The 25,169-nt window shown below is 45.4% G+C and overlaps 1 protein-coding gene across 2 annotated transcripts in view; it reads right to left on the bottom strand.

Moving 5' to 3' along the window:
* Positions 1 to 25,169, bottom strand: part of slka (STE20-like kinase a) — a 227,974-nt gene that overhangs the window by 8,147 nt on the left and 194,658 nt on the right. For both annotated transcript variants that reach the window (XM_068053221.1, XM_068053222.1), the window contains 5 exons: positions 24,742 to 24,871; positions 24,490 to 24,614; positions 23,918 to 24,106; positions 21,081 to 21,206; positions 3,213 to 3,326 (listed from right to left, as the gene is read on the bottom strand). In XM_068053221.1, the coding sequence (XP_067909322.1) occupies positions 3,213 to 3,326; positions 21,081 to 21,206; positions 23,918 to 24,106; positions 24,490 to 24,614; positions 24,742 to 24,871 (684 nt within the window). The remainder of the gene's footprint in view (positions 1 to 3,212; positions 3,327 to 21,080; positions 21,207 to 23,917; positions 24,107 to 24,489; positions 24,615 to 24,741; positions 24,872 to 25,169) is intronic.

The following is a 25,169-nucleotide window of genomic DNA, read 5'->3' as shown; positions in this document are numbered from 1 at the left end:
ATTCCCTCGATTCGAGGAAGGTTCCGTTAGATTGGAAAATAGCGAATGTAACTCCTTTATTCAAAAAGGGAGGGAGACAGAAAGCAGAAAACTACAGGTCAGTTAGCTTAACATAGAATCATAGAATGTTTAAGGCACAGAAAGAGGCCACATAGCCCATCATGTCTGCGCCAGCCGAAAAACGAACCACCCAGCCTAATCCCACCTTCTAGCATTTGGACTGTAGCCTTGCAGATTACGGCACTTGTGGTGCCTATCCAGACTCGTTTTAAATGAGTTGAGGGTTTCTGCTTCAACTACTCTTTCAGGCAGTGAGTTCCAGAGCCCACCACCCTCTGGGTTAAAAACTTTTCCTCATCTCCCATCTAATCTTTCCACCAATCACTTTAAATCTATGCCTCCCTCATCACTGACCTCTCTGCTAAGGTAAATAGACCCTTCACCTCCATTCTATCCAGGCTGCTCACAGTTTTGTACATTTCAATTAGATCGCCTCTCAGCCTTCTCTGTTCCAAGGAGAAAAACCCCAGCCTATCCAATCTTTCCTCATAGCTGCATTTTTCCAGTCCTGGCAACATCTTCGTAAATCTCCTCTGTACCCTCTCTATTGCAATTACATCCTTTCTGTAATGAGGTGACCAAAACTGCACACAGTACTCAAGTTGTGGCCGAACCAATGAGTTATACAGTTCCAGCATAACCTCCCTGCTCTTGTGTTCTATACCTGGGCTAATAAAGGAAAGGATTCCATATGCTTTCTTAACCACCTATCGACCTGTCCTGTTACCTTCAGGGATCTGTGGACATTCACTCCAAGGTCCCTCACTTTCTCTACACTTCCCAGTATTTTCCCAATAATCTTGTATTCCTCTGCCTTGTTTGACCTCCCCAAATCCTCACACTTCTCCAAGTTGAATTCCATTTGCCACTTTTCTGCCCATCTGAACAGACCATCAATATCTTTCTGCAGCCGACAGCTATCCTCCTCGTTGTCTAATGGCCAATCTTTGTGTCGTGTGCAAGCTTCTTGATCGTGCCCCCTATAGTTACATCCAAATCGTTAATATATACCACAAAAAGCAGGGGACCCAGTACTGAGCCCTGTGGAATGCCACTGGAAACAGCCCTCCAGTCGCTAAAACACCCATCAACAATTACCCTTTGTTTCCTGCCACAGAGTCAATTTTGTATCCAGCTTACTACACTTTCCTGGGTCCCATGGGCTTTGATTTTTAACCAGTCTGCCATGTGGGACCTTCTCAAAAGCCTTGCTAAAATCCATGTAGACCACATCAACTGCAGTACCCTCATCTATCTTCCTTGTTACTCCTTCCCTTAACAAATCCATGCTGACTATCCTTGATTAATCTGTGCCCTTCTAGGTGATAGTTTATCCTGTCTCTCAGAATTGATTCCAATAATTTGTCCACTACTGAGGTTAGACTTCCTTAGACTTCCTAAGACATCTGTCTTAGGGAAAATGTTAGAAGTTATTATTAAAGACGGTATAACAGGGCATTTAGAAAAAACCAAGATAATCAGGTACAGTCAACATGGTTTTGTGAAAGGGAAATCATGTTTAACCAATTTATTGGAGTTCTTTGAGGGAGTTACATATGTTGTGGATTAAAGGGAACCAGTGGATGTATTGTACTTAGATTTCCAGAAGGCATTTGATAATGAGCCACATCAAAAGTTATTGCAGAAAATAAAAGCTCATGGTGTACAGAGTAACATATTGGTATGGATAGAAGATTGGCTAGCTAATCTAAAGAATCTAAAGCTAACAGGAAAAAGAAAGCAGGCATAAATGGGTTATTCTCTGGTAAGCAAGATGTAACGAGTGGTGTGCCACAGGGATCAGTGCTGGGGACTCAACTTTTTACCATTTACATTAATGACTTAGGTGAAGGGACCGAAGGTATGGTTGCTAAATTTGCTGATGACACAAAGATAGGTAGGAAAGTAACTTGTGAGGAGGGCATTAAGGGGCTACAAAGGGATATAGATAGGTTACATGAGTGGGCAAAGACCTGGCAACTGGAGTATAATGTGGCAAAGTGGGAAGTTGTCCACTTTGGCAGGAAGAATAAAAAAGAAGCATATTATCTAAATGATGAGAGATTGCAGAGCTCTGAGATGCAGAGGGATCTGGGTGACCTAGTGCACGAATTGCAAAAGGTTAGTATGCAGGTACAGCACGTAATTAGGAAAGCTAATAGAATGTTATTGTTTATCACGAGGGGAATTGAATAGAAAAGTAGGGAGGTTAAGCTTCAGCTATACAGGGCATTGGTGAGACCACATCTGGAGTACTGTGTACAATACTGGTCTCCTTATTTAAGGAAGATGTAAATGCGTTGGAGGCAGTACAGAGAAGGTTTCCTAGACTAATACCTGGAATGGGCGGGTTGTCTTATGAGGAATGGACAGGCTAGGCTTGGATCCGCTGGAATTTAGAAGAGTAAGAGGCGACTTGATTGAAACATGTATGATGGGTCTTGAAAGGGTGGATGGGGAAAGGATGTTTCCTCTTGTGGGAGAATCTAGAACTAGGGGTCACTGTTTAAAAATAAGGGATTGCCCATTTAAGACAGAGATGAGGAGAAATTCTTTCTCTCAGAGGTATGAAAGTCTTTGGAATTCTCTTCCTCAAATGGCAGTGGAAGCAGAGTCTTTGAATATTTTTAAGGCAGAGGTAGATAGATTCTTGATAAGCAAGGGGGTGAAAGGTTATCGGGGGTAGGTGGAAATGTGGAGTAATCAGTTCAGCCATGAACGTATTGAATGGCAGAGTAGGCTCGAAGGGCTAAGTGGCCCACTCCTGCTCCTAATTCGTATGTTCGTATGTTTCAATGTAATTCTTGGTTTACTGCTATTCCTAACAATTCTGTAAAAATTGGGATTATGACTCAGCTCAGAGGTCATCAGAATGGCTGGTGCAAGGAGCTGAAAACAAGGGCACAACAGTGCTGGTTGTTTGATTGGGAACGGGTGGTGGGGGGAGTTCTGAGGTTCACAGAGAGGCACATTGTTGGGGCAAAGAGCAGGTAAGCCAGCTCTTTATTTAGCCTGTGGTTCAGCTGATCTGGGAGTGTTTAATGTTGGAACTGGTACTCAGGGATACCAACATTCCTTACCTCCGTGATCTAAAAGTTCACAGCAAAATAAACATTTGAATCCATATAAATACACTTCAATGGTTTCTGTACCTTCTTCCTGGGCCGAAGCTTGTCCCTCCACTCCTTCAGCTCCTGACCATGTTCTTCATCCACCTCCTTCAGCTTGTGTGTCTCGTGTTCAATTAGCAAATGGCACTTTTCATTCTGCCAGGAGTAGAAGATTAAACAGAAATGGTCAGCAAAAAGCACTTGGATTCATTAAAATGAGTCAAAATGAGTGGCGTGAGATACAAAATGCAGCGACATTGGAGGACTGAGACTAGGAGCAGCAGGAACCAAGACCAACACAACACAGGCAGAAATTGAAAGAATCCCTGAAAGTGGATAAATCACCAAGGTCGGATGGATTGTATCCCAGGTTGTTAAAGGAAGCCAGGGAAGAAATAGCGGATGCACTGAGGATCATTTTCAAATCCTCACAGGCGAGGTACCAGATGATTGGATGTCTGTGAACGTTGTACCACTGTTTAAAATGGGTGCAAGGGATAGGCCAAATAATTATAGGCTGGTCAGTCTGACCTCGGTGGTGGACAAATTGTTAGAACCTATTCTGAGGGATAGAATAAACTGCCACTTAGAAAGGCACAGATTAATCAGGGATAGTCAGCATGGATTTGTTAAGGGAAGGTCATATCTTACTAACTTAATTGAGTTTTTTGAGTAAGTAACAAGGAGGATTGATGAGGGAGGTGTGTATGTGGCTTACATGGATTTTAGTAAGGCATTTGACAAGGTCAGTTTGTGGTATATATTAATGATTGGCTCTTAAATGTGGGAGGCATGATTTGGAAATTTGCTGATGACACAAAAATTGACTGTGTAGTTAATAGTGAGGAGGAAAGCCATGGACTCCAGAATGATATCAATGGTTTGGTTGAGTGGGCAGAAAAGTGGCAAAGTGGAATTCAACCTGGAGAAATGTGAGGTTATGCAGTTGGGGAGGGCAAACAAGGCCAGGGAATACGCAATAGACGGGAGGATATTGAGAGAGGTAGAAGAAGTGAGACACCTTGGAGTGCATGTCCACAGGTCCCTGAAGGTGGCAGGACAGTTGGATAGAGTGGTGAAGAAGGCATATGGAATGTTTTCCTTTATTGGCCGAGGTAAAGAATACAGAAGCAGGGATGTAATGCTGGAACTGTATAAATCGCTGGTTAGGTCACAGCTGGAGTATTGTGTACAGTTCTGGTCACCACATTACAGAAAGGACGTGATTGCTCTGGAGAGAGTACAGAGGAGATTTACAAGAATGTTGCCAGGGCTTGAAGGTTGCAGCTGTGAGGAAAGATTGGATAGGCTCGGATTGTTTTCCCTGGAACTGAGGAGGCTGAGGGGTGACTTGATTGAGGTGTACAAAATTATGAGGGGCCCAGATAGAGTAGACAGGAAAGACCTGTTTCCCCTGGCGGGGAGGTCAATTACCAGGGGACACTATTTAAGGCGATTGGTAGAAGGATTAGAGGGGACATGAGGGGAAACCTTTTCACCCAGACGGTGGTGGGTGTCTGGAATTCACTGCCAGGAATTATGGTAGAGGCAGAAACCCTCAACTCTTTTAATGGTACCTGGACATGCACCTGAAGTGCTGTAACCTGCAGGTCTATGGACCAGGTGCTGGAAGGAGGGATTTGTTTGGGCGGCTAGTTTTCTCGGCCGGCACGGACACGATGGGCTGAATGGCCTCCTTCTGTGCTGTACTTTTTCTGCGGTTCTATGACGAAAGAATCAGTGCAGAGAGGAAGGAGTGGCAGAACCTGAAGGAACTAGTATCGTGATGGAGGGTAGGTTTTGAGGTAAAGAGCTAGGATAAAGAACTGGAATAATTAAACCTGGTTTAAAAATGTGAGATTTTAAGTTTAAAATCTTGACATTTTGAAGTCTTAAATTTTATTTCTGGTAAGTTTAGTTAGTAGTTGAAAATAGAGACATGGCAATTCACGTCAGTCCCATTGAATGCACATCCTGTGCCATGTGGGAACTCCAGGATGCTTCTTCTGCCTTGGTCAACCACATGTGCAGGAGGTTGAGCTCCAGGTTTTGAAGCTTCAGCAGCAGCTGGCATCACTGCAATGCATCCGCAAGGCTAAGAGCTACGTAGATAGCATGTTTCAGGAGGTGGTCACCCCGCAGCTTATAAGAATGCATGTAGAGAGAGTGGATGACCACCAGACAGACAAAGAGGGCCAGGCAGAAGGTGCAGGAGTCCCCTGAGTGCATCTTGCTCTCCAACCAGTATTCAGTTCTGAATATTGGTCAAGGTGATAGTTCCTCTGGGGAGTACAGCCAGAGCCAAGTCCACAGCACCATGGGTGGCTTAGCTGTGCAGTGAGGGAGGAAGAAGATCCAAAAAAGCAACAGTGAAAGGGAATTCAATAGTTACGGGAACAGACAGGCATTTGCAAACGTGATGCCAGGATGGTATGTTGCCTCCCTGGTGCCAGGGTACAGGATGTCACCGAGTGGCTACAGAACATTCTGAGGGGGAGGGCCAACAGCCAGAGGTCGTGATCCATATCAGTACTAATGACATAGGTAGAAAGCAGGATGAGGTCCTGCAGGCAGATTTTAGGGAGCTGGGAAAGGGATTAATAAAGTAGGTAGTATTCTTTGGATTGCTCCCAGTGCCATGTACTAGAGAGTGCTGAAATAGGAAATTAGAGCAGATGAATACATGCTGGAGAAATGGTGCCGGAAGGAGGGCTTTAGATTCCTAGGGCTCTGGGACCAGCTCTGGGGGAGGTGTGACCTGTACAGGTCAAACGGGTTACACCTCACTCAACAGAGCTGGAGCAAAGTCTTCATGGGGGAGATTCTCTAGTGTTGTGAGGGAGGGTTTAAACTCATTTTGGCAGGGCAATGGGTACCAGGACGTAGCATTGGAAAGGAGAACCAAGATGCACAAAGAATTGGGAGAAACAGATAGCACTCGAGTAAGAAATAGTACAGTATTAGGTGGGGTCAGATTCAGAGAGGAGACAAGAAAGTGGTTTGCAGTGCAGCACAGAGTAAATGCACAAAGCGTGTTAAATTAGGTTGGTGAGCTGCAGGCGCAAATAACCAAATGGGAATATGATGTTGCAGCAATAATGGAGACGTGGCTTCAATAAAGGGCAGGATTGGTACTAAATATTCCTGGATACAAAGTGTTCAGGAAAGATAGGGAAGGAAAGAAAGGAGGAGGGGTGGCAGTATTGATTAAGGAGAATATTACAGTGCTGGAGAGAGAATATGTCCGGTGGGAGTCAAGGACAGTCTATTTGGGTAGATTTAAGAAAAAATAGAGGTGCCATTACACTAGCAGGTGTATTCTAAAGGCCACAACAAGTGGGAAGGATAAACAGGAGTAAATTTGCAGGGAAATTACAGATAGATGCAAGAACTATAGAGTAGTGATAATGAGGGACTTCAATCAGCCTAATATAGACTGGGATAGTAATAGTGTAAAGGACAGAGAGAGGGAAGAATTTTTGAAGTGAGTTTAGGAGACTTTTCTAGATCAGTATGTTTCTGTCCCAATGAGGAAGAGGCATGGCAGGATCTGGTTCTGGGGAATGAGTTTTTAAAAAATTCATTCATGGGATGTGGACCTCACTGGCTATGCCAGCATTTATTGCCCATCAACTAATTGTACTTCAGAAGATGGTGGTGAGCTGCCTTCTTGAACCTCTGCAGTCCATGTGGGGTAGGTACACCCACAGTGCTGTTAGGAAGGGAGTTCCAGGATTTTGACCCAGTGACAGTGAAGGAACGGTGATATAGTTCCAAGTCAGGATGGTGTGTGACTTGGAGGGGAACTTGCAGGTGGTGATGTTCCCATGCATTTGCTGCCCTTGTCCTTCTAGTTGGTAGAGGTCGCGGGTTTGGAAGGTGGTTGGTTAAGCGGATCAACTGTCAGTAGGAGAACATTTAGGGGACCGTGATCATAGCATCATAAGGTTAAGATTAGCTATGGAACTGGACAAGGAGTAATCTGGAGTAAAAATACTTAATTGGAGGAGGGTAAATTTCAGCAGATTGAGAACGGATCTAGACTGGATAAATCGGAATCAAAGGTGGGCAGGCAAAACTGTAATGGAACAATGGGCAGTCTTTAAAGACTAGATGGTTTTGGTACAGTCTAAGCCGGTAGTTCTCAAACTGGGGTCTGCAGGGCAGTCCATACAGCTGGGCAACATGGTCAAACTGTTCTCTCTGTGCTCCTGCTCTCTCCCGGCTCCTCTAGTGCTCTGCTCTCCATGCCCCTGCTCCCTCCCCAACCCACCTCATGCTCCTGCTCAACCCCCACCCCACCGTGCTCCTGCTCACCCCCCCCCCTCCACCGTGCCCCTGCTCACCACCCCCCCCCACCGTGCCCCTGCTCACCCCCCCCCCACCGTGCCCCTGCTCACCACCCCCCCCCCACCGTGCCCCTGCTCACCACCCCCCCCCACCGTGCCCCTGCTCACCACCCCCCCCCCACCATGCCCCTGCTCACGACCCCCCCACCATGCTCCTGCTCACCCCCACACCGTGCCCCTGCTCTAACCAGATTCATGCTTTCTGCGGGTTTCTGCTTTGTCTGTACTCTGCCTTTCCCTGCACTTCACTGTTTCCGAGCTCCTGCATTCTCCATACTCTGCTCCCACAGTACTCCTATTCTCTGCCTGCTTTCTCTAGATTCCTGCTTGCTTTGGGCTCAGGCTCTGCCCAATCTCTGCTCTCGCCATGCAGTGCTTCCCCAGGGCCTCTACTCTCTCTTCCTCCCCATATGCTCCTGCACTCTCTGTGCTCCTCCAATGATAGACAAAGACAGCAGTGAGAAGCAGACACACCCACCTAATAGAAGCTGTAAGTAATACCTGTTTTCTTAAAAGTAAAATTAAAATGCGAAAACATTAAAAATGCAGCCCTTTCATATTACAAGAATTATATCTAATTATAAATGACTGGGGCAGGGGTCCATGATTACTAATCCATTTGTAAATGACTCTTACACCAAAACAGTTTAAGCACTGTCTTGAAAGTATTATTAAGACACTGCACATGCAGCATTTTCGCATAATGATTATATAGTATTAATTTTGGTGGAGGAGGGGGTGGAGGGCTCTGATTACTAATCCATTTGAAAAGGGGTCCTTCAAACAAAAATGTTTGAAAATCACTGGTCTAGGTACATTCCCATGAGGAGGAAAGGCAGGTCAACCAAAGCCAGAGCTCCCTGGATGACGAAAGAGATAAAGAGCAAGATGAAGCAGTAAAAGGGTGCGTATGACAGATGTCAGGTGGATAATACAAGTGAGATCCAGGATGAATATAGAAAGCTCAGAGGGGAAGTGAAAAAGGAAAAGACAGGCAAAGAAAGACTATGAGAGGAGACTGGCAGCAAACATTAAAGGAGGTTCAAAATTCTTCTATAGGCAAATAAATGAAAAAAGGGTAGTAAATGGAGGGATGGGATTTATTAGGGACCAAAAAGATTTACGCATGGAGGCAGAGAGCATGGTTGAGGTACTAAATGAGTATTTTACATCAGTCTTTACCAAGGAAGAAGATGTTGCCAAAGTCACAGTAAAAGAGAAGGTAGTTGAGATACCGGATGGGTGAAAATTGATAAAGTCAAGCTACTGGAAAGGCTGGCTGACTTAAAGTAGATAAGTCACCAGATCAGGATGGGATGTTTCCTAGGTTGCTGAGTGAAGTAAGGGTGGAAATTGCGGAGGCAATGGCCATCATTTTCCAATTCTCCTTAAATACAGGGGTGGTGCCAGTGCACTGGAGAATTGTAGATGTTACATACTTGTTCAAAAAAAGGTGTAAGAGAAACCTAGCACCTACAGGCTGGTCAGTTTAACCTTGGTAGCAGAAAAGCTTTTGTAAATGATAATCCAGGACAACAGTTAGTCACTTGGAGAAATGTGGATTAATTAAGGAAAGCCAGCACAGAGTTATCAAAGGCAAATCATATTTAAGTAACTTGATTGAGTTTTTTTTGATGAGGGCAATATGGTTGATGTGATCTATGTGGACTTCCAAAAGGCATTTGATAAAGTTTTGCATAATAGGCTCGTCAACAAAGTTGAAGCCCAGGGAATAAAAGGGACAGTGGCAGCATGGACACAAAATTGGCTGAGTGACAGGTAACATAGTAGTGGTGAATGATTTGTTTTTCGGACTGGAGGAAGGTATGCTGTCAGGTTTCCCAGGCGTCTGTACGAGGACAGGGTTACACCCAGTCAGGACTGGAACCGATGTCCTCGTAGGGGCATTTGCTGGTGCTGTTGGGGAGGATTTAAACTAGAATAGCAGGGGGATGGGAACCTGAGTGGGGAGACTGAGGAGGAGGAAACAAGGATAGAAATGAAAGACAGGAAACAAAAAGGCAAAAGTGGAAGGGATAGAAATCAAGGGCAAGAAACAAATAGGGCCATAGTGCAAAATAATGCTAAGCTGACTAAGAATGTTAAAAAGACAAGCCTAAATGCATTGTGTCTCATTGCGTGGAGTATTCGCAATAAGGTAGGCGAATTAACCGCACAAATAGATATAAATGGAAATGATATAGTTGCGATTATGGAGACATGGCTGCAGGGTGACCAAGGATGGGAATCCAGCGGTATTCAATATTTAGGAAGTACAGGCAAAGAACGAAAGGAGGTGGAGTAGCGTTGTTAGTAAAAGAGGAAATCAATACTATAGTGAGGAAGGATATTAGCTCAGAGAATCCTGATGTGGAATCTGTATGGGTGGAGCTAAGAAACACCAAGGGGCAGAAAACGTTGGTGGGGGTTGTATACAGACCCCCAAACAGCAGTGGTAATGTAGAGGATAGCATTAAACAAGAAATTAGAGACGCATGCAATAAGGGTTAAACTATAATTATGGGTAAATTTAATCTACATATAGATTGGGCAAACCAAATTAGTAATAATACTGTAGAGGAGGTATTCCTGGAGTGCGTATGTGATGGCTTTGTGGACCAATACGTTGAGGAACCAACTAGAGAACAGGCCATCCTAGACTGGGTATTGTGTAATGAGAAAGGATTAGTTTACAATCTTGTTGTGCGGGGGTCCCTTGGGGAAGAGCGAACATAACATGATAGAATTCTTCATTAAGATGGAAAATGAGAGAGTTGATTCCAAGACCAGGGTGCTGAATCTAAATAAAGTAAACAATAAAGGTATGAGGCGCGAGTTGGCTATGACAGATTGGGGAATGTTACTTAAAGGGTTGACAGTGGATAGGCAATGGCTAGCATTTAAAGAGTGCATGGATGAATTACAACAATTGTTCATTCCTGTCTGGTGCAAAAATAAAACAGGAAGGGTGGCTCAACCGTGGCTTGCAAAAGAAATTAGGGATAGTATGAGATCCAAGGAGGAGAAATACAAAATGGCCAGAACAAGCTGCAAACCTGAGGATTGGGAGCAGAATTCAGCAAAGGATTGATTAAGAAGGGGAAAATAGAGTAAGAGAGTAAGCTTGCAGTGAACATAAAAACTGACTGTAAAAGTTTCTATAGATACGTGAAAAGAAAAAAAATCAGTGAAGACAAATACAGGTCCCTTACAGTCAGAAACAGGGGAATTTATAATGGGGAACAAAGAAATGGCTGACCAATTAAATGTATACTTTGGTTCTGTCTTCACAAAGGAGGACGCAAATATCATACCAGAAATGTTGGGGAACACAGGACTTAGTGAGAGAGAGGAACTAATAGAAATTAGTATTAGTAGAGAAATGGTGTTGGGGAAATTGATAAGATTGAAGGCTGATAAATTCCCAGGGCCTGATGGTCTGCATCCCAGAGTACTTAAAGAAGTGGCCCTAGAAATAGTGGATGCATTGGTGGTCATCTTCCAAGATTCTATAGACTCTGGAACAGTTCCTACAGATTGGAGGGTAGCTAATGTAACCCCACTGTTTAAAAAGGGAGGTAGAGAGAAAGCAGGGAATTATAGACCAGTCAGCCTGATGTCGGTAGAGGGGAAAATTCTAGAGTCCATTATCAAAGATTTTATAACAGAGCACTTAGAGAACAGTGGTAGAATCGGGCAGAGTCAGCATGGATTTACGAAAGGGAATTCTACCAGAATTCTTCGAGGATATAACTAGTAGAGTTGATGAGGGGGAGCCAGTGGATGTGGTTTATTTGGACTTTCAGAAGGCTTTCGACAAAGTCCCACATAAGAGATTAGCGTGTAAAATTAAAGCGCATGGGATTGGGGGTAGTGTATTGCGATGGATAGAAAATTGGTTGGCAGACAGGAAACAGAGTAGGGATAAATGGGTCTTTTTCCGAATGGCAGGCAGTGACTAGTGGGGTACCGCAGGGATCGGTGCTAGGACCCCAGCTATTCACAATACATATTAATGAATTAGATGAGGGAACTAAATGTAATATCTCCAAATTTGCAGATGACACAAAACTGGGTGGGAGGGCGAGTTGTGAGGAGGATGCAGAGAGGCTTCAGGGTGATTTGGACAAGTTGAGTGAGCGGGCTAATGCATGACAGATGCAGTATAATGTGGATAAATGTGAGGTTATCCACTTTGGTAGCAAAAACAGGAAGGCAGATTATTATCTGAACGGCTATAAACTGAGAGAGGGGAATATGCAGCGAGACCTGGGTGTTCTCGTACACCAGTCGCTGAAGGTAAGCATGTAGGTCCAACAGGCGGTAAAATAGACAAATGGTATGTCGGCCTTTATAGCGAGAGGATTCGAATACAGGAGCAGGGATGTCTTGCTGCAATTATACAGGGTCTTGGTGAGGCCACACCTGGAATACTGTGTGCAGTTTTGGTCTCCTTATCTGAGGGGGGATGTTCTTGATATCGAGGGAGTGCAGCAAAGGTTTACCAGACTGATTCCTGGGATGGCGGGACTGACGTATGAGGAGCGATTGAGTCGGTTAGGATTATATTTGCTGGAATTCAGAAGAGCGAGGGGGGATCTCATAGAAACCTATAAAATTCTAACAGGACTTGACAGGGTAGATGCAGGAAGGATGTTCCCGATGGTGGGGGAGTCCAGAACCAGAGGTCATAGTCTAAGGATACGGGGTAAACCTTTCAGGACTGAGATGAGGAGAAATTACTTCACCCAGAGAGTGGTGAACCTGTGGAATTCGCTACCACAGAAAGCAGTTGAGGCCAAAACATTGTATGTTTTCAAGAAGGAGTTAGATATAGCTCTTGGGTCTAAAGGGATCAAAGGATATGGGGGAAAGCAGGAACAGGTTACTGAGTTGGATGATCAGGCATGATCATAATGAATGTCGGAGCAGGCTCGAAGGGCCGAATGGTCTAATCCTGCTCCTATTTTCTATGTTGCTAATGTTTCTATTAAGCAAGGGGGTGAAAGATTATTGGGGGTAGGCAGGAGTGTGGAGTCGTGGTTACAATCAGATCAGCCATGATCTTATGGAATGGTGGAACAGGTTTGAAGGGCTGAATGGCCTACTCCTGCTCCTAATTCATATGTTTGTATTATGAGGACTCCAAAGACAATAGGTAGAAAGAAACTGTTCCCATTGATGGAAGAGTTGAGAACAGGAGGACATCGATTTAAGGTGAATGATAAAGGAACCCTCTGGAATGCACTGCCTGACAGTGTGGTGGAGACAGAACCTATCGTAGCTTTCAAAAGGGAATTAGATTAATTACTTGAAGGGAAAACATTTGGAGGGCTACAGGGAAATGGATTGCAGGACTAGCTGGATTGCTCTTGCAGGGTGCTCTTGCATTGGTCTCTGCCGCAGAGGCGGGTTTGAAGACAGGACCAGGAGCAGAATTAGAGATTAGGTCGTTGGGTCAGCGGCCCGACAAGTTCTCCCATCTGGACGATCTTGTCAAAGACAGATGAACAGCGGCAGAGGCTACCCGCCCAACAGCAGCTGGTAGCCACTTAGGCCAATGAAGTGCCTAATGGGTGGGACAGAGGTCTCTGCCAGGATTAGATTTTAGATTTAGAGATACAGCACTGAAACAGGCCCTTTGGCCCACCGAGTCTGTGCCGACCATTAACCACCCATTTATACTAATCCTACACTAATATAAAAGGCACAATTCAACATGGTGGCTCCTCATCAGAGCCCTTTCCTATCCAGAGTGGCATGAAACAGGGCTGTGTTCTCGCACCCACACTTTTTGGGATTTTCTTCTCCCTGCTGCTTTCACATGCGTTCAAGTCCTCAGAAGAAGGAATTTTCCTCCACACAAGATCAGGGGGCAGGTTGTTCAACCTTGCCCGTCTAAGAGCGAAGTCCAAAGTACGGAAAGTCCTCATCAGGGAACTCCTCTTTGCTGACGATGCTGCATTAACATCTCACATGGAAGAGTGCCTGCAGAGTCTCATGGACAGGTTTGTGGCTGCCTGCAATGAATTTGGCCTAACCATCAGTCTCAAGAAAACGAACATCATGGGGCAGGATGTCAGAAATGCTCCATCCATCAATATTGGCGACCACGCTCTGGAAGTGGCTCAAGAGTTCACCTACCTCGGCTCAACTATCACCAGTAACCTGTCTCTAGATGCAGATATCAACAAGCGCATGGGAAAGGCTTCCACTGCTATGTCCAGACTGGCCAAGAGAGTGTGGGAAAATGGCGCACTGACACGGAACACAAAAGTCCGAGTGTATCAGGCCTGTGTCCTCAGTACCTTGCTCTATGGCAGCGAGGCCTGGACAACGTATGTCAGCCAAGAGCAACGTCTCAATTCATTCCATCTTCGCTGCCTCCGGAGAATACTTGGCATCAGGTGGCAGGACCGTATCTCCAACACAGAAGTCCTCGAGGCGGCCAACATCCCCAGCTTATACACACTACTGAGTAGGCGGCACTTGAGATGACTTGGCCATGTGAGCCGCATGGAAGATGGCAGGATCCCCAAAGACACATTGTCCAGCGAGCTTGCCACTGGTATCAGACCCACCGGCCGTCCATGTCTCCGCTTTAAAGACGTCTGCAAACGCGACATGAAATCCTGTGACATTGATCACAAGTCGTGGGAGTCAGTTGCCAGCGTCCGCCAGAGCTGGAGGGCAGCCATAAAGGCGGGGCTAAAGTGTGGCGAGTCGAAGAGACTTAGTAGTTGGCAGGAAAAAAGACGGAGGCGCAAGGGGAGAGCCAACTGTGTAACAGCCCCGACAAACACATTTCTCTGCAGCACCTGTGGAAGAGCCTGTCACTCTAGAATTGGCCTTTATAGCCACTCCAGGCGCTGCTTCACAAACCACTGGCCACCTCCAGGTGCTTATCCATTGTCTCTCGAGATAAGGAGGCCAAAGAAGAGAAGACACTAATCCCATATTCCTACCACATCCTCACCTGTCCCTATATTCCCCTACCACCTACCTATACTAGGGGCAGTTTATAATGGCCAATTTACCTATCAACCTGCAAGTCTTTTGGCTGTGGGAGGAAACCGGAGCACCCGGAGAAAACCCACGCAGACACAGGGAGAACTTGCAAACTCCACACAGGCAGTAACCCAGAATTGAATCCGGGTCGCTGGAACTGTGAGGCTGCGGTGCTAACTACTGCGCCACTGTGCTGCCCTGTGCCGTCATCTTCCTGATGACGGAGCAGACCCAAATTGAGTGCGGAGCCCATCCTCTCAGCGGCAGGCCAGCGGGCCATTGGAGCCAGAGATGGGTCGCAGGCATGGAAGGTCGCACTCGCGGCCAAAACAAATCCTCTGGATAGGTTTCCCTACTTTGGACCTTTTCATTTTTGGATTTTTAATAAAGCTTTTGAGGGTGCCTCCATTTTGAGGTGCTCTCCTTTCTGCCTCAGCACCAACCACCTCTCCTGGTGGGGCTGCTGGTGCTCTGATTCTGCCTGCAACCTCAGAAACCCGCTGCCATCCTTAACTGAATGGCAAACACAGAGGCAGCAAATTAGGAGGCCGCCTCCAAGAAGATCGCACAAGAAGACAGCAGGGTAGATGAGCAAACTGACCATAGCACCATGGTGCAGGAAGTCATTCAAGTGGGGGAAGCGAAAAGGACTGTGGTAGTGATCGGGGACAGTATAGTCAGGGGGACAGATATTGTTCCCTGCAGCCACGACCAGGAGAATGATGTATGACTTGGAGGGGAAGTTGGAGATGGTGGTGTTCCCACGTGTCTGCTGCCATAGAGTCGTACAGCATAGAAACAGGCCCTTCGGCCCACCGCGTCCATGCCGACCATAATGCCTATCTATACTAATCCCACCTGCCTGCATTAATTCCATATCCCTCTATGCCTTGCTCATTCAAGTACCTGTCCAGATGCCTCTTAAATATCGCTACTGTTCCTGCCTCCACCACCTCCTCAGGCTGCTCATTCCAGATACCCACTATTCTTTGTGTGAAAAATTTACCCCTTTGATCCCCTTTAAACCTCCTCCCTCTCACCTTAAATCTATGCCCTCTAGTTTTAGTCACCCCTACCATGGGAAACAGACTCTGGCAATCTACCCTATCTATGCCTCTTCTAATTTTATATACCTCTATCATGTCCCCTCTCAGCCTCCTTCGCTCCAGGGAAAACAGACCCACCCTATCCAATCTCTCTTTATAACTCAAGCCCTCCAAACCAGGCAACATCCTTGTGAATCTTTTCTGCACCCTCTCCAGCTTAATCACATCTTTCCTGTAGTGCGGTGACCAGAACTGCACACAGTACTCCAAGTATGGCCTAACCAACGTAACGTACAACTGTAACATGACGTCCCAACTCTTGTACTCAATGCCTTGGCCGATGAAGGCAAGCATGCCATACACCTTCTTCACCACCCTGTCTACCTGTGTTGCCACTTTCAAGGAACTATGTACTTGCACCCCAAGGTCTCTCTGCTCAACAACACTCCCCAGGGCCCTGCCATTCACTGTATATGTCCTGCCCTGGTTTAACTTCCCAAAATGCATCACTTCGTACTTGTCTGCGTTAAATTCCATTTGCCAATCCCTTGCCCACTTTCCTAGTTGATCTATATCCTGTTGTAACCTTAGACAATCTTCTTCACTGTCCACTATACCACCAATTTTGGTGTCATCTGCAAACTTACTAATCATGCCCCCTACATTCACATCCAAGTCATTAATATATATGACAAACAGAGGGCCCAGCACCGATCCCTGTGGCACACCACTGGTCACCGGCCTCCAATCTGAAAACAACCCTCCACTATCACCAAGCCAATTTTGTATCCAATTGGCCAGCTCACCCTGGATCCCATGTGTTTGAACCTTCCGGACCAGCTTACCGTATGGGACCTTGTCAAAGGCCTTGCTAAAGTCCATGTAGACAACGTCCACTGCCCTAGCCTCGTCAATCCTCTTGGTTACCTCCTCAAAAAACTTCCCAAAATGCATCACTTCACACTTGTCTGCGTTAAATTCCATTTGCCAATCCCTTGCCCACTTTCCCAGTTGATCTATATCCTGTTGTAACCTTAGACAACCTTCTTCACTGTCCACTATACCACCAACTTTGGTGTCATCTGCAAACTTACTAATCATGCCCCTTACATTCACATCCAAGTCATTAATATATATGGCAAACAACAGAGGGCCCAGCACTGATCCCTGTGGCACACCACTGGTCACCGGCCTCCAATCTGAAAAACAACCCTCCACTACCACCCTCTGCCTCCTATCACCAAGCCAATTTTGTATCCAATTGGCTAGCTCACCCTGGATCCCATATGTTTGAACCTTCCGGACCAGCCTACCATGTGGGACCTTGTCAAAGGCCTTGCTAAAGTCCATGTAGACAATGTCCACCACCCTGCCCTCGTCAATCCTCTTGGTCACCTCCTCAAAAAACTCAATCAAATTCGTGAGACATGATTTCCCACGCACAAAGCCATGCTGACTATCCCTAATCAGACCTTGCCTTTCCAAATGCATATAAATCCTGTCTCTCAGAATCCCTTCCAATAACGTTCCCACCACTGATGTAAGGCTCACCGGCCTGTAGTTCCCTGGCTTATCCCTGCTGCCCTTCTTAAATAAAGGCACAACATTAGCTATCCTCCAGTCTTCCGGTACCTCACCCGTGGTTACCAATGATACAAAAATGCCCCTGTCCTTCTAAATGGAAAAAGTTGTAAGTTTGGAAAATGATGTCAAAGCAGGCGTGGTGAGTTGCTGCAGTGCATCTTGTGTATGGTACATACTGCTGCCACTGTGCATTGGTGGTGAAAGAAGTGAATGTTTAAGGTGTTGGATAGGGTGTTGATCAAGCGGGCTGCTTTGTCCTGGATGGTGTTGAGCTTCCTGAGTGTGTTGTTGGAGCCACACTCATTCAGGCAAGTCATCCCATCATACTCGTGACATGTGCCTTGTAGATGGTGGACAAGCTTTGGGGAGTCAGGAGGCGGGTTACTCGCTGCACAATTCCCAGCCTCTGACCTGCTCTTGTTGTCACAGTATTTATGAGGCTGGTCCAGCTCACTTTCTGGTCAATGGTAACCCCCAGGATGTTGATAGTGGGGGATTCAGTGATGATCATGCCATTGAATGTCAAAGGGAGATGGTTAGATTCTCTCCTGTTGGAGATGGTCATTGCCTGGCACTTGTGTAGCACAAATGTTACTTACCACTTATCAGCCCAAGCTTGAATGTTGTCCGGATCTTGCTGCATATCTACACGGACAGCTTCAGTATCTGAGGAGTTGTGTATGGTGCTGAACATCGTGCAATCATCAGCGAACATCCCCACTTCAGACCTCATGAAGCAGGGAAGGTCATTAATGAAGTAGCTTAAGATGGTTGGGCCTAGGACACTACCCTGAAGAACTCCTGCAGTGACGTCCAGGGACTGAGATGACTGACCTCCAACAACCACAACCATCTTCCTTTGCGCTAGATATAACAACCAGTGGAGCGTTTCCCCTGATTCCGAATGACTTCAATTTGGCTAGCACGCCTCGGTCAAATGCTGCCTTGATATCAAGGGCAATCACTCTCACCTCACCTCAAGTTCAGCTCTTGGCAGAATCCAAACTGAGCATGAGTGAGCAGGTTGTTGCTGTTTAAATTGCACTTGATAGCACTGTTGACATTTTCCATCACTTTGCTGATGATCGAGAGTAGATTTATGGGATGGCAACTGGCCGCATTGGATTTGTCCTGCTTTTTGTGGACAGGAAAATATCTGGGTAATTTTTCACATTGTCAGGTAGATGCCAGTGTTGTAGTTGAACTGGAACAGCTTGGCTAAGGGCGCGGCTAGTTCTGGAGCACGAGTCTTCAATGCTGCAGCTGCGATCTTGTCAGAGCCCGTTGCTTTTGCTGTATCCAGTGCCTTCAGCCTTTTCTTGATATCACGTGGAGTGAATCGAATTGGCTGAAGACTGGCATGTGTGATGCTGGGGACCACAGGAAGAGGCCAAGATGGATCATCCACTTGGCTCTTCTGGCTGAAGATGGTGGCAAATGCTTCACCCTTATCTTTTGCACTGATGTGCTATGATCGTCCATCATTGAGGATGGAGATATTTGTGGAGCCTCCTCCGCCTGTCAGTTGTTTAACTGCCCACCACCATTCACAACTGGATGTGGCAGGACAGCAGAGCTTAGATCTGATCCATTAGTTGTGGAATCGCTTAGCTCTGTCTATTGCATGCTGCTTCTGCTGGTTAGCATGCAAGTAGTCCTGGGTTGTAGCTTCACCAGGTTGATACCTCATTTTTCGGTATGCATGGTGCTGCTCCTGGCATGCCCTCCTGGACTCTTTATTGAATCAGGGTTGATCCATTGGCTTGATAGTAATGGTAGAGTGAGGGATATGTGGGGTCATGAGGTTACAGATTGTGGTTGAGTACAATTCTGATGCTGCTGATGGTCCACAGCGCCTCATGGACGCCCAGTTTTGAGCTGCCAGATTTGTCCTGAATTTATTCCATTTAACGTAGTAGTGCCACACAACATGATGGAGGGTATCCTCAGTGTGAAGACGGGGCTTTATTTCCACAAGTACTGTGCAGTGATCACTCCTACCAATACCGTCATGGACAGATGCATCTGCAACAGGTAGATATGTCCTTCAGGACTCGGCCAGCTCAGTCAATAGTGGTGCTACCAAGCCACTTTTGGTGATGGACATAGATGTCCCCAACCCAGAGTACATTCTATGCTCTTGCCACCTTCAGTGCTTCTTCCAAGTAATGTTCAACATGAAGGAGTACTGCTTCATCAGCTGAGGGTGGGCCGTAGATGATAATCAGCAGAAGGTTTCCTAGCCCATGTTTGACCCGATGCCATAAGATTTCATGGGGTCCAGAGTTAATGTTGAGAACTCGCAGGGCAACTCTCTTCTGACTGTATACCACTGTGCCGTCACTTCTGGTGAGCTTGTCCTGCCAGTGGAAGAGGACATACCCAGGAATGGTGATGGTGGTGGCTGGGACATTGGATTCCATGAGTTTCACTATGGTTGTTGCTTGACTAGTCTTTAAAACAGCTGTCTCAATTTTGGCACATGCCCCCAGGTGTTAGTAAGGATGACTTTGGAGGGTCGACAGGGCTGGGTTTGCTTTGTCATTTCCAGTGCCTAGTTCAATGCTGGGTGTTCCATCCAGTTTTATTCATTTTCAATATTTGTGTAGTGGTTTTGCACAACTGAATGGCTTGCTCAGCCATTTCAGAGGAAAGTTAAGGGTCAACCATATTGCTGTGGATCTGGAGTCACATGTAAGCCAGACCAGGTAGGGATGGCAGATTTCCTTCCCTAAATGACATCCGTGAACCAGATGGGTTTTTACGACAATTTATGGTAGTTTCATGGTCACCATTACTGAGACGAGCTTTCAATTCCAGTTTTGTATTAATTAAATTTAAATTCCACTAGCTGCTGTGGGATTTGAACATGTGTTCCCTGAGTATTTGCCTGGGTCTCTGGATTAATAGTCCAGTGATATTACCACTATGCCACCGTCTCCCCTCAGGTATCAGCAAGGAATTAAAAAGGCAAATGGCATGTTGGCCTGTATTGCAAGGGAATTGAAGTATAAGAATAAGGAAGTCTTGCTACAATTGTTTGGCCTATGGTGAGACCACACCTGGAGCACTGTGTGTAGTTTTTGTCTCCAGATCGAAGGAAGGATATACTTGCCTTGGAGGGAGGAAAGTGAAGGTTCACTAGATTGGTTCCTGTGATGAGAGGGTTGTCCTATGGTGAGAGGCTGAGTAAATTGGGCTTATACTCTCTGGAGTTTAGAAGAATGAGAGGTGATCTCATTGAAACATACAGGATTCTGAAGGGGCTTGACAGGGTAGACACTGAGAGGTTGTTTCCCCTGTCTGGGGATCTAGAACACAGGGGCACAGCCTCAGGATAAGGGTTTGATCATTTAGGAATGAGATCAGGAGATATTTCTTCACTCAGAGGGCTTGAATCATTGGAAGTTTCTACTCCAGAGGTTGTGGCTGCTCCATCATTGAGTATATTCAGGATTGAGATGGATAGATTTTTGATCTCTCGGTATCAAGGGATAGGGAAAACAGTCAGGAAGGTGGAGTTGAAGTAATATATCTGCCACGATTGTGCTAAATGCCAAGAGCCTGAATAGATTAAATAATGGTGAGAAAGTGGGGTTGAGAGATATGGGGAAAAGGTGGGTAGGACAGACTGGGGGATATGTGGAGAAGGTGGGCAGGTGAAGCTGAGGGATACGGGGAGAAGGGGGGCAGGTGGGATTGAGGGATACAGGGAGATCTTGGGTTTAAGATCTGTAAAAAAAAAAGTGGGTTTATTTCAGTCCAATAAACTTTACCTGTTCTCAAAATTCTTAAACTCTGATAAAGGGCTGTCTGTGCACAAGAAAGCTACACTGCATGGATGGAGCATTTACGTTTTTGTAATGGGTGGGGAATGCTCCTTGGATTAATAATGGAATTTGTGTGCCAGCCTGTAATTTTACCTGTAGCTGCTGTAATTCCCGAATATTGGCGTCACACTGCAGCTGCAGGTCTCTCATCTGATTTTCATGTTTCTGATGCTGCTGTAGCCTCTCATTTTTCTGCCTCTTCTCCTCCTGGCTAGCAAACTGCCAGATAAAGTGACAAAGAGTACATTGTCAAGGGCTGTGGGCCGATCAGATCTCACTTGTGTTCAGTGAGCTAGTCAGCGCACTCATAATTCAGGCTTCTCCTAAGACTATTTGTGTTCACAATAAGTCAGATTCCATGAGCTAGCCATTCTCCATCCAACTGAAACTGGTACAGATCATGCATAGAACAAATAGGTGACAACCGGCAGCATTAAATCTTACACTCACCTTAAATTACACACTGGAAAGATGTACAGGATGCTCACCATGACCTCTTGATCATTCAATGGTCAGAACAGTACAATACCGAAAAACTTTACAATCGAGGCTAAAGTAAAACTGAATTTATAAAGATATAAAAGAGCAGATAAAACAGAAATACAGCACTTAACTCTCATCAGTACTTAAACCTGTTTTCTGAGAGCAAAATAACAATGTTTTAGGATTTTTAGAATCCTTTAACTGGATTTCAGATTAATGCCACGTGGTTGCTTCAACTCCATGCAGTCTGCCTCAAACCTGTGACACAAGTCAAGTTTGACCAAGTAAAAATAAACCAAATAAAGCCTATGAAGCCACTGGATACAGTCATTCAAAACAGATCAAAGGCATGTTAAACAGAAATGCTTGCATTTCATGATCTACATTTCTTCCCAGTTCCCCAATGCCTCAAATTCTTGTTCTTGTGCTTTAATCACTGCGAAGCCTAGCCCCTCCCTATCTCTGTAACCTTCTCATGCCCTACAACCCTCACCAATCCCTGAACACTCTATTCCTCTGATTGATGCCTCTATGCAGTCTCCCTTTCTTTACCATAGATTATGCAGCCTTGTCTTCAGCTGCCAAGGCCCAATGCTCTTGAATTTCTTCTTTAAACCCTTCTGCGTCTCCACTTCCTGCTCCTCTTGAAGACCCTCTTAAAACACAACTCTTTGACAAAGCTTTCATTTTTTGGATTGCACCTCAGTGAAGCACTGAGATGTTTTTCTCCATTGGAGGTGTTATATAAATGCAAGTTGTTGTTTCATATTAACAAAAGCTCACAGCCAGTGTTTGAGAGATCCTAGAAACTACTAATCCTAACAGTGTGAATCTGGCCAGCTTTAGCAAACCTAAGATTATTGTTGGTTCAACAAATACAGGCAATAACTACACCTGAATTCCTGTATTCTTTGGCGGTGATCTGACTGCAAGATACATTAGTTAACTATTGTCTTATTAATGGATCCACGAATTGGTCAGATATAGATTTAAAAAGTAACTGTAGAATCAAAAGTTTCAAAACTAGGATCTTTCTGTTGCAACTTGCCTTGTAGCAGAACTGCTTATTTGCACATATCCACACAATAAGACAAATAAACCACTTATACAAGGCAGTTAAAATGAAGAGATCTAAATATAGAAATGTTATAACTTGAAATAAGATGTATTTGTTTCTGTCAGAGGCACCACAACTGACTTAATGTAATCTATCTATAACATTAAACCAAAAAGAATATTAATGAGGATCAGTCATACAGCTTAGCTTTTATAATAAAAACAGAAAGTGCTGGAAATACTCAGCAGATCAGGCAGCATCTGTGGAGAGAGAAGCAGAGTTAATGTTTCAGGTCAGTGACCTATCATCAGAACAGACCTGAAACGTTAACTCTGCTTCTCTCTCCACAGATGCTGCCTGATCTGCTGAGTATTTCTGGCACTTTCTGATTTATTTCAGATTTCCAGCACCTGTAGTATTTTGCTTTTATTTTAGGTTAGCTTTTATTCCTGCTTGGTGATTGACTACAATGATGTCAAGGTAAACCACTTAATTCCACAAACCCATTTGTTAACTGTGACCCAACACACATTTCGTCTCATTCAAAACTCCACTCACATCCTATCCAAAACCAAGCTCTGCTCTACCACACTGTCCTTGCCAACTTGCACTGGCTTCCCTTCCAGTGCACCAAGTCAAATGCCCAAGTCAAATCTCCTCCATCCCGACATCCTCCTTCTGTTCTATTATCTACAGTGCATTTCACAACCTCAGGACGTCCCGGAATGCTTTACAGCCAATGAGGTACTTTTGAAATGTAGTCACTGTTGTGATGTAGGAAACATGGCAACCAATTTGCACACAGCAAGCTCCCACAAACAGCAATGTGATGATGACCAGATAATCATTTATTGTGATGTTGAGGGATAAATTTGGTCAGAACACCAGGGAGAACTTTCCTCTTATTGTTCCAAATAGTGACCATGGCATCTTTTACGTCCACCTGAGAGAACAGATGGCATATCAATTTGAAGTCTCATCTGAACGATGGCATCTCCAACAGTGCAATGCTCCCTCACTATTGCAATGGAGCCTAAATTTTTGTGCTGTGTCTCTGGAGTGGGAAATGAACCCACAACCTTTTGACATCAGAGGTGACAGTGCTACCAACTGAGCTACACCTGGTATTCAGTAGTAATGCTTCAGCTCTTATGCCCTTGCACATTGAAATTGTCTTCCCAAACTCCAGCCCCTTGCTGTGTCTCTTCCTACTTTCAGAAGCTTCCTCAATACTCTTTAACCCCACATTTGGCCAACTTCCTCAAAAGTTCTTGCAGTTCCTGAGTCCTGCAGTTTTCTGTGTCAGCATTTGCCCCCTGTGCTTATGATTATTAAGAACTGCTGGTCAGAGAAGCAGGGAAGCACACACTGTAGAGCAGCCGCCCCTCACCTGTTTAATCTTCTCCCTGTCCTGTTCTGGTGAACTCGAGGAGCCAATTCGCAGACTCTTTTTGAACATGGCCATGCGAGTCTTGGCTTCGCTGCGCTGGATTTTGGGCAACCTGGCTCTCTCCTGGGCTTGTCGATTCTTCAGATCCTCGATAAGACGCTGGTTGTACCTCTGCATCTGCTCCATTTCCTGTTTACAAAGAAGGTACAGGCTATTGGCCTACAGAACAAGTTAACGCACTGCAAAAAAAATTAACTCCTTTTGTGAAATGCTTTGAGGTAACATCACAGAGCAAGTACAGGACAGCTCTACAAAGAGACAAAGGGGGACAAGACTTGGGGTGAAGAGAGAAGAACAAGGAGGGGGAAAGGGTGGGGCAAGGCAGAAAGGACAAGGAGGAGGAAAGCAAAGGGGGAAGATTTTGCTACAGCAGTTTGAAACACTTACTGGGACAGTTAACAGTCTTCAATAGCTCCTGGAGCAGTTAAACTGTCATATTTGGCTGACTGTACAAACAAGGTAGAGTTGTAGAAAGTCACACAAATACAGTGAATAACAAACTGCAGGCTGACCTTCTCGTGCCTTTTTAAGAGCTGGTGCCTCTGCATGAAGTATTGGTCTTTCAGCTGCTGCTTCAGAAGCTGGTGCTTTTCCTGTAGATGCCGTTCCTCTAGTTCCCAGATTGCTGCTTCTCTTGCTGAAAAATAAGAGGCAAAAACATGGTTCATGTCCCTCTGTCACGTAACTCAACCCCATCACTCAAACCGTGTCACACAAACCAGTCTCACCCTTGCTCTCCCAACCCTCCCAGTGTTAGGCCTCACCTCGCATCAGCTGCTGTTTGTTATTCAGACACTCCCGTTCAATGGTAGCAAGCTCCAGTTTGTGCTGATGGATAATTTTCTTCAGTGCTCCATCCAACTCCTGCTGCTGCTTCTGCAGGAATTCCTGTTCCTAATGACGAACCATCGTGAGATGCAAAGAGAGACATTGATACACAAGCCACAAACCAGCCATGTGGAATACACAGGCACAATACACCAGAAACAGATGGCAAAACAGTTTATGGGTGATTAACAAAAGCTATCATTGGGTTAGGGGCAGTTAGCTGGCCAGTTAATTCTATCCTAGTTAAATGAAGAATGATTATTGCAATGGCAAAGAGGTTAATAACCAGGGGGGGCATAGATTTAAAGTAATTGTCAGAACGATTAGAGGAGAGTTGAGGCGAGACATTTTCACTCAGGGGGTG

Source organism: Heterodontus francisci, chromosome 20, assembly GCF_036365525.1.
Source record: "Heterodontus francisci isolate sHetFra1 chromosome 20, sHetFra1.hap1, whole genome shotgun sequence".
Classification (NCBI taxonomy): Eukaryota; Metazoa; Chordata; class Chondrichthyes; order Heterodontiformes; family Heterodontidae; genus Heterodontus; species Heterodontus francisci.
The sequence above is the reverse complement of the archived record's forward strand: the minus strand, read 5'-3'. Positions and strand labels throughout refer to the sequence as shown.